General features: G+C 38.5%; 2 protein-coding genes across 5 annotated transcripts in view; both read left to right on the top strand.

The window, feature by feature from the left end:
* Window positions 1–18,388, top strand: part of LOC127625865 (equilibrative nucleoside transporter 1-like) — a 33,773-nt gene extending 15,385 nt beyond the window's left edge. For 3 of the 4 annotated variants that reach the window (XM_052101284.1, XM_052101286.1, XM_052101287.1), the window contains 12 exons: window positions 5,794–5,870; window positions 6,079–6,160; window positions 6,265–6,440; window positions 6,540–6,679; window positions 8,458–8,592; window positions 8,680–8,777; window positions 8,862–8,943; window positions 9,037–9,107; window positions 9,187–9,295; window positions 10,443–10,528; window positions 11,977–12,176; window positions 16,192–18,388. In XM_052101284.1, coding sequence (XP_051957244.1) covers window positions 5,845–5,870; window positions 6,079–6,160; window positions 6,265–6,440; window positions 6,540–6,679; window positions 8,458–8,592; window positions 8,680–8,777; window positions 8,862–8,943; window positions 9,037–9,107; window positions 9,187–9,295; window positions 10,443–10,528; window positions 11,977–12,176; window positions 16,192–16,303 — 1,317 coding nt within the window. In that variant the 5' untranslated portion in view covers window positions 5,794–5,844 and the 3' untranslated portion in view covers window positions 16,304–18,388. Of the gene's footprint in view, window positions 1–1,676; window positions 1,785–5,793; window positions 5,871–6,078; window positions 6,161–6,264; window positions 6,441–6,539; window positions 6,680–8,457; window positions 8,593–8,679; window positions 8,778–8,861; window positions 8,944–9,036; window positions 9,108–9,186; window positions 9,296–10,442; window positions 10,529–11,976; window positions 12,177–16,191 lie in introns of those variants that run through there. The other variant, XM_052101283.1, reaches the window with a different exon arrangement.
* The window catches only part of LOC127625863 (tudor domain-containing protein 3-like), a 636,076-nt gene that overhangs the window by 494,736 nt on the left and 119,076 nt on the right, over window positions 1–22,264 (top strand). The gene's annotated exons all lie outside the window — the stretch shown is intronic.

Here is a 22,264-nt window from a genome sequence, read left to right as displayed (position 1 = left end):
GTAAAAAGGGGCATAATAGGTCTCCTTTAACCCCTTTTCTCCCAATTTGGAATGCCCAATTCACACTACTTAGTAGGTCCTCGTGGTGGCGCCATTATTCGCCTCAATCTGGGTGGGGCCAGCTTCTGAGACCATAAATCTGCGTATTTTATCACATTGTGCACGACACCGCGGAGACTCACAGTATGTGGAGGCTCATGGTACTCTCCGCGGTCCACACACAACTCACCACATGCCCCATTGAGAGCGAGAACCACATTATAGGGACCACGAGGAGGTTACCCCATGTGACTCTACCCTCCCTAGCAACCGGGCCAATTTGTTTGCTTAGGAGACCTGACGAGTCACTCAGCACACCCTGGATCCGAACTCACGACTCCAGGGGTGATAGTCAGCGAAATCAACGGGCGTTTTAGGGTTTACGCCGTTACGTCGTCATGGCAAAAGAGTTGTGAAATTGGATATAACTTCACACAGATTCGCAATTTTATTCGATTAAATCATGATAACACACATATTGTTTATGTCATGCGGCTATACTTTTGAAAAAGTGAATATTTTAACGTTTACAGACTGACCCCATTCACTTCGATTATAAGTGCTTCACTGTCACATCCATTCTTTTTTTTTTTTATAAATGTAATTTTTGGCATGAATGCTGTCGACTGAGCTGAACCGTACCGAACCCGTTGAATTTCTTTAATAAAATAATGTTTTAATGAAAATGCGTGCCCTTAATATTTTAATTATCATCAATAGTAATTTGTATAATTCATCATTATAAAATTATTAAGTAATATTTTAATAATTATGAACAGGTTGATAAAGGCAACATGGCTTAAATTGTGCTTAATGAATATTTAATAAGTAGGCCTATTTATAATGCAAGGGGTGCGAATAAATTACATTATCTCATTATAGGGCTCGGTTCACAAGATTTAGTTTTTTTTTATATTACAAAAATATAATAAAACAAGTAATATTTGATATATTGTTATATGATATTAACTGCATTGCATTACTTTCAAATGACATCATTATTATATCACATATTAATATTATCATATTGAATGCATCTCCAAAGGTTTGGTATCACAGAAAGGCCCAGGACGTCCTCTTTAAAACTAACCTTGACTTGGTCTCAGAGATATTAACAAAAATATATGAAAAACTAATAAATAAAAGGATGGGTCTCCATCCAATTCAGGGTGTGGCAGAGCTGTTTGCTGGCACACTTTTATCACTGAATGGATTTGTCAGGCTGTATTTCTGTCAACTCTTATCTGTAAGAATTTCTGTGGGGAAATCATTCATTAATCGGACTGTCCATCACACATAACTTATCCAAAATGTGGGATGTGATGGTTGCAAATCAGAGATCTGCATTTCACCTGGCAGCAAAAAGCATTCCAGGTCATATCTCATGTCCAACATGAAGACGTTTGCCTGTTTGAGGGGTCACAGCCTGTGCATCTCTATCTCTGGTATGTTCCTCCCTGGCACAGCAGAGAGCAGAAGATCAGTTGTGGTGCCAGAGACCTTGGGTCATGCTGTAGAACAAACTGTGAAATAATCACACTTCACACTAAAGAGACTTCACATACTTTGTTGGAATGGAAAAAGAGCCACTTCCTGTTTTTTTAAGAAGTGTCTCGTGATCAGTCGCGTGTGTTTCAGCATTTTTAAAATGCAACTCAAGAGATTTAGTTTTCAATGGGGTTTGGTTTCCAAGAGAGTTAAAGACATTTAAAATCTTAGCGATTGAGGATTGGAGCAATATGAGGGTGAGTGATGACAACTTTTACAGTTTTGGGTGAACTGTACCTTTAATAGACTCAGAGTTAACAGACAATATACTGTATTTGTTTTTCCTATTTAGTGTCTGGGTTATTGTTATTTTACAATCGCTTATTCATACAACATTTGCTTACATTTGATTTATGATTTATAGTAGAAATAATGCAGAATCTTAAATATTTATTAATAACTCTGTTTTACATTCATCAAAATCCCACAAAACATGCCATTTATTTCCAGTTTAAATAGAGTTTTAATGACACTTTTGGACCCCCTAAAGGACATTTGTCAAAAAAGGGCAAAGTTGATTATTTGTGAGTCTATATTCAGGATTTGTGAGTCTATATTCAGATTTAGAACAATATATTGAGATTTACAATTATATATTCATATACAATTCATGTAATATAATAAGCATATATTTTAATATATTTGAGTATTTATATATTCAGGATTTTTACTACATATTATCCAGATTTATCTTTAAATTTTATAGAATTATTTCCTGTTTGTTGAATCATTATAGAAAAATATTGTTGTACAAATAATTTATAATTATATCATATAAATAATAAAAATAAATAATAATATAAAATCGAATATAATAATTAAAAACAAATATGAAAACATACTGTGTGTGTGTTTGTGTGTGTGTGTGTGTGTGTGTATAATTAGATTTAGAATTATTTTATATGATTATTTATTTTCATTATTTACATTATATATATATATATATATATATATATATATATATATATATATATATATATATATATATATATATATATATATAGATGTATAATATAATTAGAAATAATTATTTTTATAATATTATTGTTTAGGTTTTATTTTACCATTTCATTGTTGTAAAAATTATTTATAATTATATCATATAAATAATAAAAATAAATAATAATATAAAATCAGAATAATTCTCAATCTAATAATTAAAAACAAATATGAAAACATACTGTGTGTGTGTGTGTGTGTGTGTGTGTGTGTGTATAATTAGATTTAGAATTTTTTTATATGATTATTTATTTTCAAAAAAAAAAAAAAAAAAAGCAGCGATGAGATCCCCAGCCCACCGAACCAGCACACCTTCCCCACCCCGACTACGCCTCGATATCCTGTCCATGAATATCACAAACAGGATTGGTGACAAAGCGCAGCCTTGGCGGAGACCAACCCCACATGGAATGAACTCGACTTTGTGCTGAGGACCCGGACACAGCCCTCGCTTTGGACGTACAGGGATTGGATTGCCCTAAGAAGGGACCCCCCACCCCGTACTCCGCAGCACCTCCCACAGTCTCTCCGGGGGACCCGGTCATACGCCTTCTCCAGATCCACAAAACACATGTAGACCGGATGGGCATACTCCCAGGCCCCCTCCAGGATCCTTGCGAGAGTAAAGATCTGGTCCGTCGTTCCACGACCAGGACCGAAAACCGCATTGTTCCTCTTCAATCTGAGGTTCGACAATCGGCCGAACCCTCCTCTCCAGCACCTTGGAGTAAACTTTACCAGGGAGGCTGAGAAGTGTGATACCCCTGTAGTTGGCACACACTCTCTGATCCCCCTTTTGAAGAGGGAACCACCACCCCGTTCTGCCACTCCTTAGGTACTGTCCCAGATTTCCACGCTAATGTTGAAGAGGCGTGTCATCCATGACACCCCCTCCACATCCAGAGCTTTCAGCATTTCTGGTCGGATCTCATCAATTCCCGGGCTTTGCCACTGCTGAGTTGTTTGACTACCTCAGTGACCTCCCCAGGGAAATAGAATCTGATCCCCATCATCCTCCGGCTCTGCCTCTACCATAGAGGGCGTGTTGGGATTTAGGAGTTCTTCAAAGTGTTCCTTCCACCGCCCAATAACCTCCTCGGTTGAGGTCAACAGCGTCCCATCTTTGCTGTATACAGCTTGAATGGTTCACCGTTTCCCCCTCCTAAGGTGGCGGACGGTTTTCCAGAAGCACTTTGGTGCGGACCGAAAGTCCTTCTCCATGGCTTCTCCGAACTTTTCTCACACCCACTGCTTTGCCTCCCTCACGGCCGAGGCCGCAGCACTTCGGGCCCTTCGGTACCTTGCAACTGCCTCCGGAGACCGGGACAACAAATCCCGGAAGGCCTCTTTCTTCAGTCGGACGGCTTCCCTGACCACCAGTGTCCACCACGGTGTTCGAGGGTTACCACCCCTTGCGGCACCTAAAACCTTGAGGCCGCAGCTCTCCACCGCGGCTTCGGCAATGGAAGCTTTGAACATTGCCCACTCCGGTTCAATGTCCCCAACCTCCGCAGGGATGCCTGAAAAGCTCCGCCGGAGGTGTGAGTTGAAGATCTCACGGACTTTTTGCAGATGATGTTGTCTTCATGTCATCATCGGTCCGTGACCTTCAGCTCTCACTGGATCGCTTGGCAGTCGAGTGTGAAGCAGCTGGGATGAGGATTAGCACCTCTAAATCTGAGGCCATGGTTCTCAGCAGGAAACCGATGGAGTGCGTACTCCGGGTAGGGAATGAGGTTTTGCCCCAAGTGAAGGAGTTCAAGTACCTCGGGGTCTTGTTCACGAGTGAGGGGACAATGGAGCGGGAGGTTGGCCGGAGAATCGGGGCAGCAGGGGCGGTATTGCACTCGCTCTATCGCACCGTTGTCACGAAAAGAGAGCTGAGCCGAAAGGCAAAGCTCTCGATCTACCGGTCAATTTTCGTTCCTACCCTCACCTATGGTCATGAAGGTTGGGTCATGACCGAAAGAACTAGGTCGCGAGTACAAGCGGCCGAAATGGGCTTCCTCAGAAGGGTGGCGGGCTTCTCCCTTAGAGATAGGGTGAGGAGCTCAGTCATCCGTGAGGAGCTCGGAGTAGAGCCGCTGCTCCTTTGCGTTGAAAGGAGTCAGTTGAGGTGGTTTGGGCATCTGGTAAGGATGCCCCCTGGCCGCCTCCCTAGGGAGGTGTTTCAGGCACGTCCAGCTGGGAGGAGGCCTCGGGGAAGACCCAGGACTAGGTGGAGAGATTACATCTCCACACTGGCCTGGGAACGCCTCGGGGTCGCCCAGTCAGAGCTGGTTAATGTGGCTCGGGATAGGGAAGTTTGGGGCCCCCTGCTGGAGCAGCTGCCCCCGCGACCCGACTTCGGATAAGCGGTTGAAGATGGATGGATGGATGGATGGATGGATATTTATTTTCATTATTTACATATACATATATATATATAATATTATAGAAATAATAATTTGTATAATATTATTGTTTGTTTTATTTTACTATGTCATTATTTGATATAATGGAAGGTACAAACAGAAAATAATAATATACAGTTTGAATATATAATCCGGATATATAGTAGCCTATATGTGGATGTATAGATAAATCCGGATAGATGGGCTTATGTGGCAAGTTGTCCTAGTTTTGATGTTTCAGTTTTATTTTCTTGCTGAATTGTGTGTTTGTGCACAAAAAAAGGGTCTGTTCATGATAAGCAATACTATCGGTCCAAAGCAACCTGCAGACGTCATTACATATGCATAAGGGGGTGGAGTCAGATATGTAAAGGGGCAGGTCACTCACAGAGAGTCTCATAAAGGAGTCTTTAAGTTGGGCAGGGAGGGCACTCCAGCTGCAGAAAGCAGATGTAGTGGGCATTAAATTACTTTAATGCTGTGTGTAAATGTTGTTGAAGCACTGCAGACGAGCATCAGTAAGTACATTCTCATTATGTGTTATTAAAGCTGTCTTTGTATGTATACAATGTATAGGCTATTGTATAATGTATAGGTGTATATTAATGGCATTAGTTTAAAAGAAAACAATGTTGGTTGGTTAAGAGCTTAAATAGGGTTTTATTTATTTTTAGATTACCAATGAAAGGTTTTTGAAAAGTTTGGCTGGAGTTTTTTTGTTTTTTTTTTTCATTTAGAAAATATTTTTATCCATAACAACTTAGAAATAACATTTGCAAAACTGAACAAAACGTTTTGTGTCTTTGTGTTTTAGGGGAGTTGAGCGTGAGAAATCCAGGGTCATTATTCCGAGTCTTCCATAGAAATGGACCCTCAGGTGCCCAAAGACAAGTAAGTTATATCTTGTGTTTTGAACAGTGAAACATCAGTTAAAGGGTCCCAGCTCCGTTCCTCCAGCTGCACTGACTCAGATAGACACAAGACAAAGATAACAAAAACTTCATTGAGGATGAAAGTTAATTTAAGATTGCAGAGTCCCGCCCAAAAACATAGATGTGTGCCAACCGTGTTTGTTCATGTGGTTTCGTGGTCTTGACAGATATAATGGCGTGTGGTTGATTTTCTTCATGTTGGGGTTAGGCACTCTGCTGCCATGGAACTTCTTCATGACTGCTACCATGGTAACACATGTGCTCATATACTGCATCACGTGTGACACTTGCACATCTTGGCTTTGTTTTTGCCCTGAAGACCAGAGATGATGGTTTTCTTTTCTTCCTTGCAGTATTTCACGAGTCGTCTCGCAGACCCTCAGCCTTTGAATGCCAGAAACTTCTCGGCCAATCAGACTGAAGTAGACACGCGGAGTGTTTTGCAAGCGAAATTCAATAATGTGATGACGTTGTGTGCTATGATTCCTCTGCTGGCGTTCACCTGCCTCAACTCAGTTCTTCACCAAAGGTGTGACCCAAACGACCGAATCCTCAAGGGGCAAAACTCAAGCTCTAGTTATTGGCTAGTGGATGGGGCAGAGGTAACTGTGGCTCTCTTGCATTCCAGAATTCCTCAGAAGATCAGAATTGCAGGAAGTTTGACGGCGATTATGTTGCTATTCTTGTTGACTGCCATCCTGGTGAAAGTAGATCTGGAACCGTTGCACTTCTTCGTGATCACCATGATCAAAATCATCTGCATTAACTGTGAGTTTCTTTAAATACATGCACATGGGACAGGAGTAGATCCTATCTAGTAGCAGCTATTTCTCATGAAAAATGATTACATCTTGGTTTGGTTTTTGCCTTTGAAAACCACATGTTGCAATATTGCAAAAACTATTTACACCCTCAAAAGATACAAAATAAAAGCTTTGCCATTTTTGCAAACCTTATATTGTTACCAATATTTGGGGCGTGTCAAAATGCAGAGTCAAACCCTGATTGGTGTGCATGAACCTGTAAATCCCGATGTTTAAATACATTTTCATTATAGGTCACATTATAGAAGTTAAATGGATTGCAAACGCCATTTTATGTTCACTTAAAAACAACTGATTTGATGTGATAAAGTGTGTGAAGCTTATGAAAATATGAAAGTACATTTCCGCCACATAGAAAGAAAAAAATGGTGGTTTGGTGAGTCATATTTACCAGATAAAAAAAAGCATAATATGCTTGGAAAAAGTCAAAATTGAGATACAAATAAAAAAAAAGAATATTTAAAAAATAAAAAGTTAATTATAAAATAAAATTATGACAATTTGTTTCTATTATATTTTTCTGATTTTCTTTTTTCTCACAATTCCCAATGTGCTCTACATCCTCGTGGTGGTGTATTGACTCGCCTCAATCCGGGTGGCGGAGGACGAATCTGAGACCGTCAATCCGCGCATCTTATCACGTGACTTGTTGAGCGCGTTACCACGGAGACATGGCTCCTGTGGAGGCTTCATGCTATTCTCCGCGCCATCCACACACAACTCACCACACGCCCCACCGAGAGCGAGAACCACATTATAGCGACCACGAGGAGGTTAACCCATGTGACTCTACCCTCCCTAGCAACCGGGCCATTTTGGTTGCTTAGGAGACCTGCCTGGAGTGACTCAACACGCCCCTGACTCACGACTCCAGGGGTGGAAGTCAGCGTCAATACTCGTTGAGCTACCCGGACCCCCCTCAGAATAATGTAAATAAATGCGTAAAGTACATAAAATGCAAAAATTATGATATACAAAATCATTTATGAGATTAACAGATTTAATTATATGAAACTAAAGCATAATTATGAATTATTTAGAGACTGTTATTATGAAACTGTAAGATATTTATGATAATAAATTATGAGGTAAGAGTCAGATTCACAGTCATATTTGGGACATAAAAAGTCATATTTACAATATACAAAAGTAAAACATTGAGACAACATTTTAATTGTGAGATACTAATTCATTTAAGAGATAAAACAAGTTATAATTATGAGCTACTAAATCGTAATTATGGCATAAAAAGTCAAAGTAAGATTTGTATGATATTAAAAGTCATAATTATGGGATGCCAAGTCATTTATGAGCTAAAAAGTCATACTTGATAAATTATGAGATAAATGTAAAATTATGAGATATTAAATCATAACTATATATATAAAACAAAAAGATGAGATAAGTCATAATTATTGTCAAAACTGTCAAATTAGTATCTCATTATTGTAACTTATCTCATAATTATGATTTAAAATCTACAAATTGGCATCTGACTTATTAATTTGATAAATAGGACGTATCTTATAATTACAGCTTCCCAAAACACTTTTTTTTTTTTCAAGTGGCTAAAATGGGCTTCCATACACATTAAAGGTTATTGGAAAAGCAATAGATGTGTGTGTGTGTGTGTGTGTGTGTGTGTGTGTGTGTGTGTGTGTGTGTGTGTGTGTGTGTGTGTGTGTGTGTGTGTGTGTGTGTGTGTGTGTGTGTGTTAATTAGCGTTTGGAGCTGTCCTGCAGGGGAGTCTTTTTGGAATGGCCGGTCTCCTGCCAGCCTCATACACGACACCAATCATGAGTGGACAAGGACTTGCGGGAACCTTCGCTGCTTTCGCCATGATCTGTGCCATCGCCAGTCAGTGTTTACATTACACTATATCTTTAACTGCAAGGTTCCTTTATCATGAATATCCTTTCATAAAAATCCTGTTCTCTCTTTCAGGTGGTTCTGCTATGCAGGACAGTGCGTTTGGATACTTCATCACGGCCTGTGCTGTTATAGCCCTCGCAATCGCATCATATGTTGCTCTTCCTAAACTGGTAAGATACAAGCGTCTGCATTACTCGGAGGCTGTTGCTTTAAAGCATGAAATATTGAGAGACTCTGTGTGCTTGTTTCTGCAGGCGTTCTTTCAGTACTACCAGGAGAGTAACCAGAACAAACCCCCTGAAGATGAAGAAAACAAGTTGGATTTGCTGAAAAAAGGTGATGTCACTCAATTCAGATCAGATGATGCTGCAGAAGTGTGAAAGACATTATTGTCAAAGCTCAGGGTTTAGATGTATTCTCCTTCTGTAGATCAGAGCAAACAGGGTGTCAGTACTGCAGAGGACAAGCAAGCACCTTCCTTCTTGGGCATCTTTAAAAAGGTAAGCGCATGTCACCCTCTGTGACCTCTATTGGATTTGAAGGCACCCCTAAAATCTATTGTATATCTATTATTCTCAGATATGGGTTATGGCTCTCTCTGTGTGTTTTGCCTTCACGATCACCATCGGCACGTTTCCTGCAGTCACCGCTGACGTTAAATCTACAATGGCTGATGGTGGAGCTTGGGGTGAGAACTGTGATGAACTACACTTGCTCAGTAGTTGCACATGCAGGACTCTTAAAGGGATAGTTCACACAATAAATCACTTACTCACCCTCAAGCCATCCCAGATGTGTGTGACTTTCTTTCATCTGTTGACCACAAACAAAGATTTTTATGAGAATATTTCAGCTCTGTTGGTCCATACAATGGAAGTGAATGGTGCTTAAAAAGCATTTAAAGGCAGCATACAAGCAATCAATAAGACTCCGGTGGTTTAATCCATGTCTTCAGAAGTGATATCAGTGGCGTAACTACTGACAGTGTGGGCGGGGCAGCCGCACTGGGGCCCATGGTCTAAGGGGGCCTGTGATGACTGGGCCCTACCTTAAAATAATGAATTGTCTGCAAAAACATGGCTAAAATCAGATGGATTACTCTTTATTTAAAGTAAACCGCCACCTTTCAGAATAAATAGCACAACTTATTTGTGGAATTCCATTTTAATAATTTAAGAAAGACATTTTAAGATAAATAATTTCTGACAAGGTGCCTTTAGAGGATAAAATCTACTGAGACATTTAGAGACAGTATTGCACAAACAAGAAAATGACATTATATTGTCATATATATAACATAATATGAAGTTAATTCTTGTAGGCTACCAGTGGGTGGGGGTGGCAAGGGGCACCATTAAGTTATTTTGCACTGGGGCCCACAAGATCCAAGTTACATCACTGAGTGATATTATAGATGTGGGTGAGAAACAGATCGATATTTAAGTTAATTTTACTGTAAATCTCCACTTTCACATTGTTCTTCTTTTACTTTTGGCGAGTCACATCTGTGACAAGGTGGAGGGCGGGGTCAGACGTGCATAGCTAATCGGGCAAATCAGCCGAAGAGAGGGATAGGTGAAAAGAGATGTGGCAGTTCGGGGGAGAGAGAGAGAGAGAGAGAGAGAGAGAGAGAGCAGCTGCCCTGTATGCATTTATGTTTGTGTGTCTTTGTGTATAAGTTTATTAAAAACATTACTTTGATGCTTCGCCCGGTTCCCACCTCCTCCTTTCCATTTGAACCCTGTTACAACATCCTTCATGCATATCGCCACCTACTGGACAGAGAGGAAAAATGTATAGTACAAAGGCTAAATGTCTAACTTCTCTCTCTTCAGAAAAGTATTTCATACCTGTGTCTTGTTTCCTGTTCTTCAACGTTTTCGACTGGGTGGGCCGCAGTCTCACTGCAGTGTGTATGTGGGTAAGACACATTCATTCACCTTTAAATGGGGTTTTAAATGGTTACCATGGCTTAACGTATGACGTTTACTGTATGTACACTGACATTTTCAGACTTCATAAAACAAGAAGTTTCTAAACATGACAAAATCATCACAGACACAAATAATCATAAATACTATTTATAAGCTTGAGCACTCCTTTTTAAATTTTTCAAGTACACATGTAGAATTTACTTAATATTTTCAAGTTCACATTTAAACATAGGCGGAAATCGCGGGGGGTCAGGACCCCCCTATCTGAGGGTTGTCCCCCCTAAAATATCATTAAAATATGTGTATTGTAAATAATATAATGATATATTCTTAAAATAATTGTTTAAGAAATAAAATACAAATGCAAACGGGGCAACAACAAAAAAAAAGTTGGTGTCCCCTTCAAAAATTGCTCTTGAGAATTGTTATGTTTATTGTCCCCCCCAAAATTTTGTGCCTTACGTCCCATCTGCCGGCAGGTCTTCCCCACCTTCCTGAATCTGGGAGGGGACAGGGGGAGGGAAACAATACTGATAAAAATAGGGGGTACTTCCTGTAACAGTGTAGTACCCCCAACAAAACACTGTAAAATTCAACAGAGAGGGAAAAGGCCAACGCGGAGTGGCAGTGGGAGAAAAAGAGGAGAGAAAAAAAAAACACTTACTCCTCAGTCACTCGTCCCCGGGCGGATCGGAGGCAGTACTCCGGCCCCTGGCAGATGGAACACCCCGCTACGTTCTCGGGAAACAGAAGGGGTCTCCCCCGCCCCTGGCAGTAGTTCTCCCGATCCAGGCGGTCGGCCGGGAGCCCCTCGCCGCTCCTCTTTTGACCCCACCGTATTTAGCAGCTGGTAGGGGTCTCCCCCCGCTCCAGGTGGTCGGTTAGGCGCCCCTTCGCTCGCGGTCGGCGGCTCCGTTGGGGTGGATGGTAGCGGCGAGAACTCCACTATGGCGTATCCCTCTCGGAGGCTTGATTAGCACCATCATGAGCATTGATCACTCGATTTGTAGCAGATTGAAATACTTTGCAGTTCAAGGCACATTCAGACTACATACTTATTCAGTTAAGTGGCAGGCTTTTGCAGTTTAACAATCACTTTGAGTCACGTAGCGTCCAGCTTTTTCAGACTGAACAGCTACCGTCAAAACACAGAAACAGATCAAAATAAAAGCTCAGTCAAAAAAAAAAAACTCAATTTAAATGAATAAGTATGACAGAAATATATCTATTGTAAAGTTATGTCATATTAACTGTATTATTACTACTACTAATACAACAAATATTAATAATAATAATAATAATGATGATGAATCAGTGGTATTGGGTATCGGAAAAAAATGTATCGGGACATCTCTAGTAGAAAGTACTTATTATTTTCTTTCAGTGTACTTGGTGTCTATATATTTAACTTCTGTTTGTCTTCTCCATCTTCTAGCCTGGTAAAGACAGCAAACTTCTTCCTGGTCTATTATTGGCCCGTGTGATATTCGTCCCTCTGTTAATGCTGTGTAACGTTCAACCTCGGTACAATCTGCCGGTCTACTTTGAACATGATGGCTGGTTCATTGCCTTCATGGTACTCTTTGCCTTTTCCAATGGATATCTGGCCAGTCTCTGCATGTGTTTTGGACCCAAGTGAGTATCACCTGGAGATGGGTCATGAGGGTCGACTGTTTGTCAAACAACCAACTAGTCGAGTAGTGAGGTAGACTAGTTTTTAATAATTGTTTTATAATCCTTTTACTATTTAGTGTCGATTTCATGGCAGTAAGGTGGTTGCTGCAGAGCTCTTTTGGCGCACATTGTTGGCCTCTCTCTTCAGGTTTCTCAGGTGGTTCTGCATCAGAAAGTCCGTTATTTTTCTATTAAGTTACAATATTTTTATGCCTGGCGCTTTAATTAGCGTACAATGCCAGAGCATCATGCCCTCCACTTTTTTGTGAGTAACCTGCAACAAACGGTACAATTTAAGGTGGTGTGTCAAGTTACCAATTCTACAACGTTTCTTTTCCATTAGCTGATTTGTCGATCAGGCAACCAACAAATTAGTCATTTCTGAACATGTGTAGTTAAGCACATCCCTAGTATCGCTACATGTTTAGCCTATAAAAAATTTTTTTTTAGAAGACTTACCTTTCACAAAAACTAAGAACAGATTATGGTTCTGTGAGGTAGGGCTACACAATTAATCGCAATTTTATGTTTTACTCATTATTAATTCGCTATTCTGATTGGTACATATCTTTTGCTCACTATCAACTACATGTTGTTCTGCAGGGTTTAGATTAGGGTAAGATTTAACAGCGTAACAACAGATTAAATTCAGGCGCTTTAAATATAAGTTCAATGCAACGACATGTATGTAAATAATAAGTACATTGTATTAAGGACATAGTAGTAAATGACACCCAATATTAAGTGGGTCCAATAATTGTGATATGATTTTTTTTGTCCATATTGCACAGCCTTACTGCGAGGTCCCGGGGCCACGTCTCATTACAAATGTGACTGAGATGTACAGTAATTGTTTAAATAACATGAAACTATGTCGCATATTTGAAAAAAACTAAAACAAAAAAGTAGCAGTTGCGATATCTTAAGTCTTAAGGAAGAGATATAAATTTGGCATTATGAGATCAAACGCTTCATTGAGAAAAACACGACAATGTACCATGAATAATATAAGATGTCAACATTTCAAAGACACTGGATCTGGGCCTCAAGGGGTTTAATCATGGCCGGGTCGAGGTCTTGGGGCTCTAGTTTTGACACACTGAGGACTGATTTCCTTGACTGGTGTAAAACTAATCCTAAAACCATTTTTATGGCAAGATAAATACCAAGACTTGTCTAAGATAATAATATAGGCCCACACACACACACACACACACCAAATTCTCTTTGATCACATTAATATTTATTCTGATTACAATTACATACCGTTAATCTGTAGAGCGCAACATCGCCGTTGTGGTTCCGGAAGTATTTTTCCTATTCCTTTCTTCCATAAGGATTTAATCAACTATTTTTTTTACACAAGTTCTAAGCCATGAACCAAGCAGACCAGCTCCGAGGTGGATCACAACATTAAAAACTTTGATTTGATGCAAAAAAAGGTATTTGAATATAACGTGTACAAGACTGTGTACTTAAGGTCTTTAATGAGGGAATGAATCCCATGAGGCATTGCAATTAGAAATTATGACAAACCTATTGATTTAAAGTTGTTGATTATAAGTACAGAAACAATATACAGTGTCAAGAAAAAGTATGTGCACCCTTTGGAATCAGCTGCTTTTCTGCATAAATTGGTCATGTGATCTGATCTTCATGAAAGTCACAAGTATAGACAAACACAATGTGCTTAAGTGAACAACACACAAACAATGTTAATCTTGTATGTCATTACTGAACACATCCCACTAAACATTCACAGTTCTGTGGAAAAAGTAAGTGAACCCTAGGATTTAATAACTGGTTGATCCTTCTTTGGTAGCAATAACCTCAATCAAGTGTTTCTGGTAGATGCGGATTAGACCTGCGCAACATTCAGAAGAAATTTTGGACCAATCATCCTTACAGAACTGCTTCAGATCAGACATATTCTTCAGATGTCTGGTGTGAACGGCTTTCTTAAGGTCATTACACAGCATCTCTATTGGGTGAAGGGCTTGATTAAGACTGTGCAACTCCTAAAGGATGATGTTTTAATGTTGGTGTGTGGTGCCCTTTTTATGCCATACGTTGTGCTGTGTTGCTTGTTCTTCCCAAACAATTCAACCTTAGTTTCTTCAGTCCACAAAACATTTTCCCAGTAGTGTTGTGGAGTATCAAGGTGGTCTTTGACAAACTTCAAATGCACAACAATGCTTTTGTTGGAAAGAAGCGGCTTCCTTCGTGATGTCCTGCCATGAACACCATACCTGTTTAATGTTTTCTGTAAAGTAGACTCATGAACAGAGATGTTCACCAGTTCCAATGATTCCTTCAAATCTTTATCTGTCACTCTTGGGTTCTTTTTACCTCATTGAGCATTCTGCAGTGTCTCCTTTGAGTCATCTTGACTGGACGGCCACTTCTAGTGAGAGTACCTATAGTACTAAATCATCTCAATTTATAGACAGTTTGTCTCACTGTGAACAGATGAATATCTAACGGCCACTTCTAGTGAGAGTACCTATAGTACTAAATCATCTCCATTTATAGACAGTTTGTCTCACTGTGAACAGATGAATATCTAACAGCCACTTCTAGAGAGAGTACCTATAGTACTAAATCATCTCAATTTATAGACAGTTTGTCTCACTGTGGACAGATGTATATCTAATGGCCACTTCTAGTGAGAGTACCTATAGTACTAAATCATCTCAATTTATAGACAGTTTGTCTAACTGTGGACAGATGAATATCTAACGGCCACTTCTAGTGAGAGTACCTATAGTACTAAATCATCTCCATTTATAGACAGTTTGTCTCACTGTGAACAGATGAATATCTAACGGCCACTTCTAGTGAGAGTACCTATAGTACTAAATCATCTCAATTTATAGACAGTTTGTCTAACTGTGGACGGATGAATATCTAATGGCCACTTCTAGTGAGAGAGTACCTATAGCACTAAATCATCTCAATTTATAGACAGTTTGTCTCACTGTGAACAGATGAATATCTAACGGCCACTTCTAGTGAGAGTACCTATAGTACTTAATCATCTCAATTTATAGACAGTTTGTCTAACTGTGGACAGATGAATATCTAACGGCCACTTCTAGTGAGAGTACCTATAGTACTTAATCATCTCAATTTATAGACAGTTTGTCTAACTGTGGACAGATGAATATCTAACGGCCACTTCTAGAGAGAGTACCTATAGCACTAAATCATCTCCATTTATAGACAGTTTGTCTCACTGTGAACAGATGAATATCTAAGCTCTTCCAGATAACTGTAACGCTTTTCAGCTTTATGCAAAGCAACAATTCCTCATCGTAGATCTTCTGAGATCTCTTTTTTACAAGGCAAAGTCCTCATCAGCAGGTGTTTCTTGTGAGTAACAAACTCAAAATGTTTTAATGAGTCAAAGTACCTCTAACCGACACCTCCAATCTCGTTTCATTAATTGGGTGCCAGGATTGCCAACTCCTGAATCTAATTAGACTTTGTTGACATATTTAACCTAGGGGTTCAATTACTTTTCCACAGCACTGTGAATGTTTAATGGGATGTGTTCAGTAAAGACATGAAAGATTATAATTGTGGGTTGTTCGCTTAAGCACATTGTGTTTGTCTATACTTGTGACTTTAATGAAGATCAGATCACATTCAATACAAGTATGTATGAAGTATTTTGAGAGGCACGGTTTGTTTGATTCTTTGATTGGTGGATAGCTGAAAATAATTCACCAGATACTGTGCTTTTAAACAACACATTTTCTAAATGAAGTTGAAAGACTGAGGGCATCAACAGACGTATATTCCATAGATTATCAACTTCAGAGCTCACGGTCTGCATTTAAAGATTTACACGGCAAGTTATCATTACAAATCAATATGTGAATGGAGAAAATGAATGAATTTTTACTTCCAGAACCAGATGTTGTGTTCCATAGCCATAACATTTAAGATGTTTTATCTTATATTGTGTTCCCAGGAAAGTAGATCCGAGTGAGGCGGAGACAGCTGGAGCAATTATGGCCTTCTTCCTGTCACTCGGCCTTGCTCTTGGAGCATCTCTCTCCTTTCTGTTCCGTGGGCTCGTCTGAAGTCTCTGCGGACACGCCACACGCAGCCATCCTCAATGAACACCGCCACATTAACAGACTGTGAATGAATTTATAAAGCATTACAGCGTGTTCAGAAAAGCCCTCGATCCACGATACCTACCCTCAAGATAAAACTCCAAACACGGACAGCCTGACTGTTTGACTCATGAATGGGCTATATGCACGCATAACTTCCGCGTTTGATGCAAGGTTGCTCTTGCGTTTCCGGTTGGGGAGATTTAAAGCGGAGGTAAACGGGATTATGGCAGAGTCTTCAAAATTTTCTCGTTGTTTGCTTGAGTTGCCAAAATTTAGTATTCATGATGTGCGAAGAATTGTACGAATGTGCAGTACAACGCCACAGAGCAAGCTTGAGAAAGGTTTCAAGTTTTATGTTTCGTCTTATCTCTGCAATTATGAAGGTAAGTTCAGATAGCCTGAACTAGTACGTTATGGCTAACATTGTGCTATTATTTTTACATTCCGGCCAGCAGCAGACTAATCACGCTAATATAAATGTTTGGCATGTAATGTGTTTGTAATTTTGTTTGTAAAAGTGTCAGGTAAAATCAGGGCCACTGAATGAGATCTCAGTGAAAGCTCAGTGTTACCGCTCTATGAGGAAAGCAGAGACTCCACACCAACTAAGAGTAGGACTGGTATTTTGAAAGTGACGTTCAAAGTTCTTTTGAACATGTTCTAAGTTTTACTTTTCTAACGTTACCACTGTTCATTTTGGATAACCACAGATGTTATCTTAGCTAGTATGGATGTTTATTATACAAAATGAATAATAATAAAAAATGTAATGCAGTTCTATCAACGACAGATGAATAGCACTGCGTTATTGCAAATTCTAGCTGAAACAGTGGTAATGGAGATACACTGCTGCAAAGTTTGTTTCCTATTCGCACATACAGACTTTTTGTCAGTAGCTTTCCAACAGTGGATGCAAACGAGTTAATATCATTGACAATGAGCTACAAAAAAAATATTTTTTGTATGTAAAAAAAAAAAAAAAAAAACGACTACAAGAGGAAAGAGTTGTAGGTGATAGTCATACTTGTTTATAAAAATAATTTACTCATTAATCATTTTGCATACACCATAAGAAAGTAATTGAGGGCAAACATCTGAATGTATGAAACTAACTTTACTGCAGTTGCAGATACAGGGTAGCAGAGTGTGCAGGCTTTCTAGTTAGTCTATAACACAAAATGGGAGTATATTTTAAAACTCTGAAGAATAGTGATATGAAATGTTTTACCGGACATGGTGGCTGCAGATGCAGAATGTATTTGACTAACTCGGCTACCCTTCCTTTAGTGTATAGTCAAAGAGTATAGAATCCCACATCAGTTCTCGGCATAGCAGCGCTCTACGATCGGCGGAAGTAATCAAGCATCCTTAAATTTCACCGGAAATACGTCATGCACCGCCGTGCATAGAGCCTATTTGAGTGCCACTAAGGGATTTGAGTGCATAATCCTCCACAGAATACCAAAGCTTTGTCATTCACAAAGTTCTACACATGTTTAGATACTATCAAAAAATGTTGTCCTCTCACCGCTCTCAGCTATTTCACACATTTTACCATGTTTAAATGCATCCCGCAGAATTCAGCAGACATGACTCTCATTGCAATACATGCACTCATGATAATGCTTTCTTGAATCACACTTTTGTTTGTCTTTTCTTTATAGAAGTTTATGTAAAAATATATATATATATATTATTGTACCAGTTTATCGTCTTTTATAATCATTAAATGGACATTTGTAACAAGTAACATGAAGGTGAAATGCATTCTGATGCAATGGCATATACATTTATAAAAACATCAAGAAGTTTTTCCGTTTGAAGAATAACACATGGGAAAATCCAGCTCTACCTCGCACAGGTGGCTTTTGCAATATATTGAATCTTTCTGGACTTTTACTCTACATTAAATGTTCTCTAGAAGATGAGAAACCAAAGTGCCAAATATCATATGCCCTGTTAATAAAAAGCTGTTTCTGATTCTTCTGCTTGTCCTTAAAATCTTAAAGTTGTAACTCCAATAATCAAGTTCTTCATTAAACATTACTTGAGATGTCAAGTTTTGTGCTCATAACTCAAATACCTATGTTCCTTGAACATATTTTACTTAAACATTTATAGACTTAGGGTGTGTTCACACTTGTAATTCGGTTCTCTTGGTCCGGACCAAAAATGAAAATGATGCATTTAGTCCTGGTTCGTTTTGCGTTCACATCTGCATTTATAACACCGAACCTAACGATACAAAACCAAAGGCCTCAGGGAAAGTATGACATATATTTTTTGATGGAACTTACGAACATCCAAAACAATGTTGGTTGCTGGGCGATAATGCGCTCGTTGGATTTATGTATATATATGGTGGTATTTTTACCAGCTGAGAACAAACGAAGAGTGAATAAAATGTGTAAAGGAGTCAAAACAGCGGCAGGAATTCCTCAGTTGATCACACAAATGAAGACACCGAACTGTAACGGGCAACATCGCTCCTATCATGAGAAGAACCAGGTATGCTTGAGGTCAGTATTAGGCAAATTACTTCCTGTTTTTGGTCCGTTTAGACGTCTTTGGTCCATGTTGCGTTCATATATCAATGTAACCTCACCAGAGTTCGTTTGGAAGCGGACCGAGTCCCACTTTTCAGGCGGTCTTGGTTCGATTGTTTAGTGCACACCAAGGTTTGTGTGACAGCGTTCACACTTGTTCAAATGAACCGCACTGACAGAGCAATCGCACCAGAGTTCATTTTAATCAAACCAAACCTGCCAAGTGTGAACACACCCTTAAAAGGAATATTCCGGGTTTGATACACGTGAAGCTCGATCGACAGCATTTCTGGCATAATGTTGATATCCACAAAAATATATTTCAACTTGCCGCTTCTTTTCTTAAAAAATATAAAGCTAAAATCTGTTGCAGTGAGACGCTTACAATGGAAGTGAATGGAGGTGCTAATCTGTAAACGTTAAAATACTGTTTCAAAATTTTAGCCACAAGACAAAAAGGATATGCGTGTAAAACTGTTTTTAGTTTGATAAAATCACTTATTAACATTTTCTGTGTAAAGTTACAGCCAATATTAGAACTTTGTTGCCATGATGATGGAATGTAAACAAACCCTAAAATGACAAAAAATGACGATTTAAACGTTTAGAGTTTTAATTATTGACGTTCTCTTCCATTGTAAGTGCCTCACTTGAACATGCGTACACAATTGAGGCTATGTGGAATACCCATAATTCCTTAAATTGTATTTAATTATTTCCTTGGTCAAAGGGAACATATGGGGGGAAGTTTGTACGTTTATTTAATGTCTGACCTAGAATTAGTTATTATCTTTATTTTCTAAGCTATGCTATTGTAGCCTATGATCAGAATGTGTGCCATTACACAAAGTATTAAGTAGATAAATCAACTTTTAAATAGCAAATCAAGTCAAAGTCAAGTCTACTTGCATCTAGTTACCTTAATTTAAATAGTTAAGCTCATTCTATATGATCACCAAGTTTATGGTGCTGTAAGCGATTTTAGGTGTTCTACTTGCACAAGACTGAACCGCTGAATTAGCCACACCCCCTTTTCCAAAACCCAGCACTCCAAAGATACCAAACGAGCTTTATTAAGACCCACAAGTGCAGAAACGGATGTTAAAAACAACAGCAGTAAAACAGCGCCCTCAACTGACAGCTGTTATGAGCATCATGGCATAAAAATGGCATTAAGCCTCAATGATTTGCTGCAACTACAACACTATGAGAACACGCAAAATGACTGGCAGCCAGAAAGTGGCCCATGGACACATTTTTGTTTTCTTTTACAGAGAAAACGGGGCTGTGACAGAAACCGGTGAGATATCTCACGACACTTATTTCATGAATATCTTTCAGGGAGTAGGGAGGTTTTTTTGCATACCTTTATATGAAAGAAATAGTGAAAAAGTGAACTTAATTGAGATTCGGTGACACATTACTCAATTCGTCTGAGGGAATGAGTTTACTCAATAAATTGAGTAAAGTCAACTTATGTTTTTTTTAGTGTGGAAACTAAAGAAATCAAAAATACTTTATCAGCTTATTCAGTGAGACATTTTTAGCTGAAAATGCAATTTTTTGACATCAGTATTTAAGTTTGCACAGTCGTTACTTGAGGAAATACCAATTCTTGATATAAAATTTTTTAACTACTACTAAATATAAAAAATGGCTTATATTCGTACATTTTCACAAGTAGAATTTCACAAAAATCTGTCATTAACTCAAATAACGCAATTACAGATATCTATAATTCATTTCTGACAAGTTGAAACACCATTTTCACATAACAGCAATGCACAGCTACAAACTGTGGATATAAATAATGACATTGTTGCTAGCGCAAAGGTTCCTGATATCAACAACTGAATTAAAATTAAACATTTTAAAATTAAAAAGTAAAAATGCAATTTTGTTTTCACAAGTGACAATGTTAATTTCAGATATCTTTAAGAACATATTTAATTACTCTTCCATTTATTGGTATCTAAAATCCATTTCTAGATATTTCCAAAAATATTTTTGCTTCTTGTTGAATTGAGTTACTTAAAATGAGCTAATGTAACACAGTTCTTACATTTTTGGACACATCATAATTTCACTGTGTGTTAAAATTTGTTGGGACAATTTAAATATTTTCATCGGCCATGTCAGGTTCCCGTGTCATGACCAAAACTGCTAACTTATGTTTTGATATTTGCTTTTTAATGCAGTATTTTCATTGTTATTCCTTTGGGGTTTGTGTCATGTGAGCGTATCTAATTCCAAACATATGATTGAGTGTCACCGTCATTGTGGTTTGTGTGTTGGATGTTAAGAACACCACATGCCTGACTGGAAAGCTTGATTTAAAATATATCTGCAAGATTTCATTCTCCACTATCGCGGAGACTACAAGCTCAAAGCTTGTAACACTTACAGCAAAACATGTTTGACAAATCTAAAGATGTATAAATTAAGTTGCTTCAACATAATTAAAATGACTTTGACAAGTTTTTATCTAGTAGATCTGGCAAAAGTAATATAAGTTTGTACAACAAGAGAAAGAAATGTAATTTAATTGTGTGAAAAAAAGGTGTTCTTTAATTTGACTAAAGATGCACTCAGTAACTTTGGTCTTTGTGTCATCTTGGACTGACACTGACACCTAGTGGTGTGGATGCAGCATCATTTAAAATCAATAGTTTAAGTTTCAGATGCTATTGTACAGATTTATTACTCAGTCAGTCACGATTACTTTAATCAATGAGTGAAAGTGTCCAATAACAGGACGGTTACTGAGATTAAGTGAGAGGTATTCAGCTGGTCATGTGATCAAACATGGCCGCCCCCATGTGCGGACCCTCTCCATGTAGAATAAAACAGCTTCTATAAGGTTACTGAGTCTTCATTTTAATGTGTGTGCTCATGATTTTCTACATATATTACAAAATTACAAATTAGTTTTAATGAGGAAAAAATGACTGAGTGCAACTTTAAGTTCATTGAACATTTGTATGTTTTTGAGGGTACCAAATCTAACAAGTTTAAATAAATTTGAATTTTGATCTGTTCCTTATACAAAGCTATTGTATGGCTTCAGAAAATACAGAAAATGGTACTTTAGCACACATTTTTTAGGCTTGACATATCCAGTACCGATTCATGATAATAGTTAGGAAAAGAGCAATAAAGCAACCTTCTGTACTGAAGAAAGTCATACAGGTTTGGAACGATATGAGGCTGAGTAAACAATGACAGAAATGCTTTTTGAGTGAACAATTCTTTTAAAACAATCATTTCAGAAACATGAAGGCCTTGTGTCGCGTTCTGCTGACACTGAAACATGTTGTAAAGATCTCAGAGTGAAACTTGATGTGTGTGTTTGTGGTTCTGCATGCCAGAGACTGAC

The sequence above is a fragment of the Xyrauchen texanus genome, chromosome 32 (genome assembly GCF_025860055.1).
Source record: "Xyrauchen texanus isolate HMW12.3.18 chromosome 32, RBS_HiC_50CHRs, whole genome shotgun sequence".
NCBI classification, from domain to species: Eukaryota; Metazoa; Chordata; class Actinopteri; order Cypriniformes; family Catostomidae; genus Xyrauchen; species Xyrauchen texanus.
Note: the sequence above shows the minus strand (reverse complement) of the source record. Positions and strands in the feature narration are given on the sequence as shown.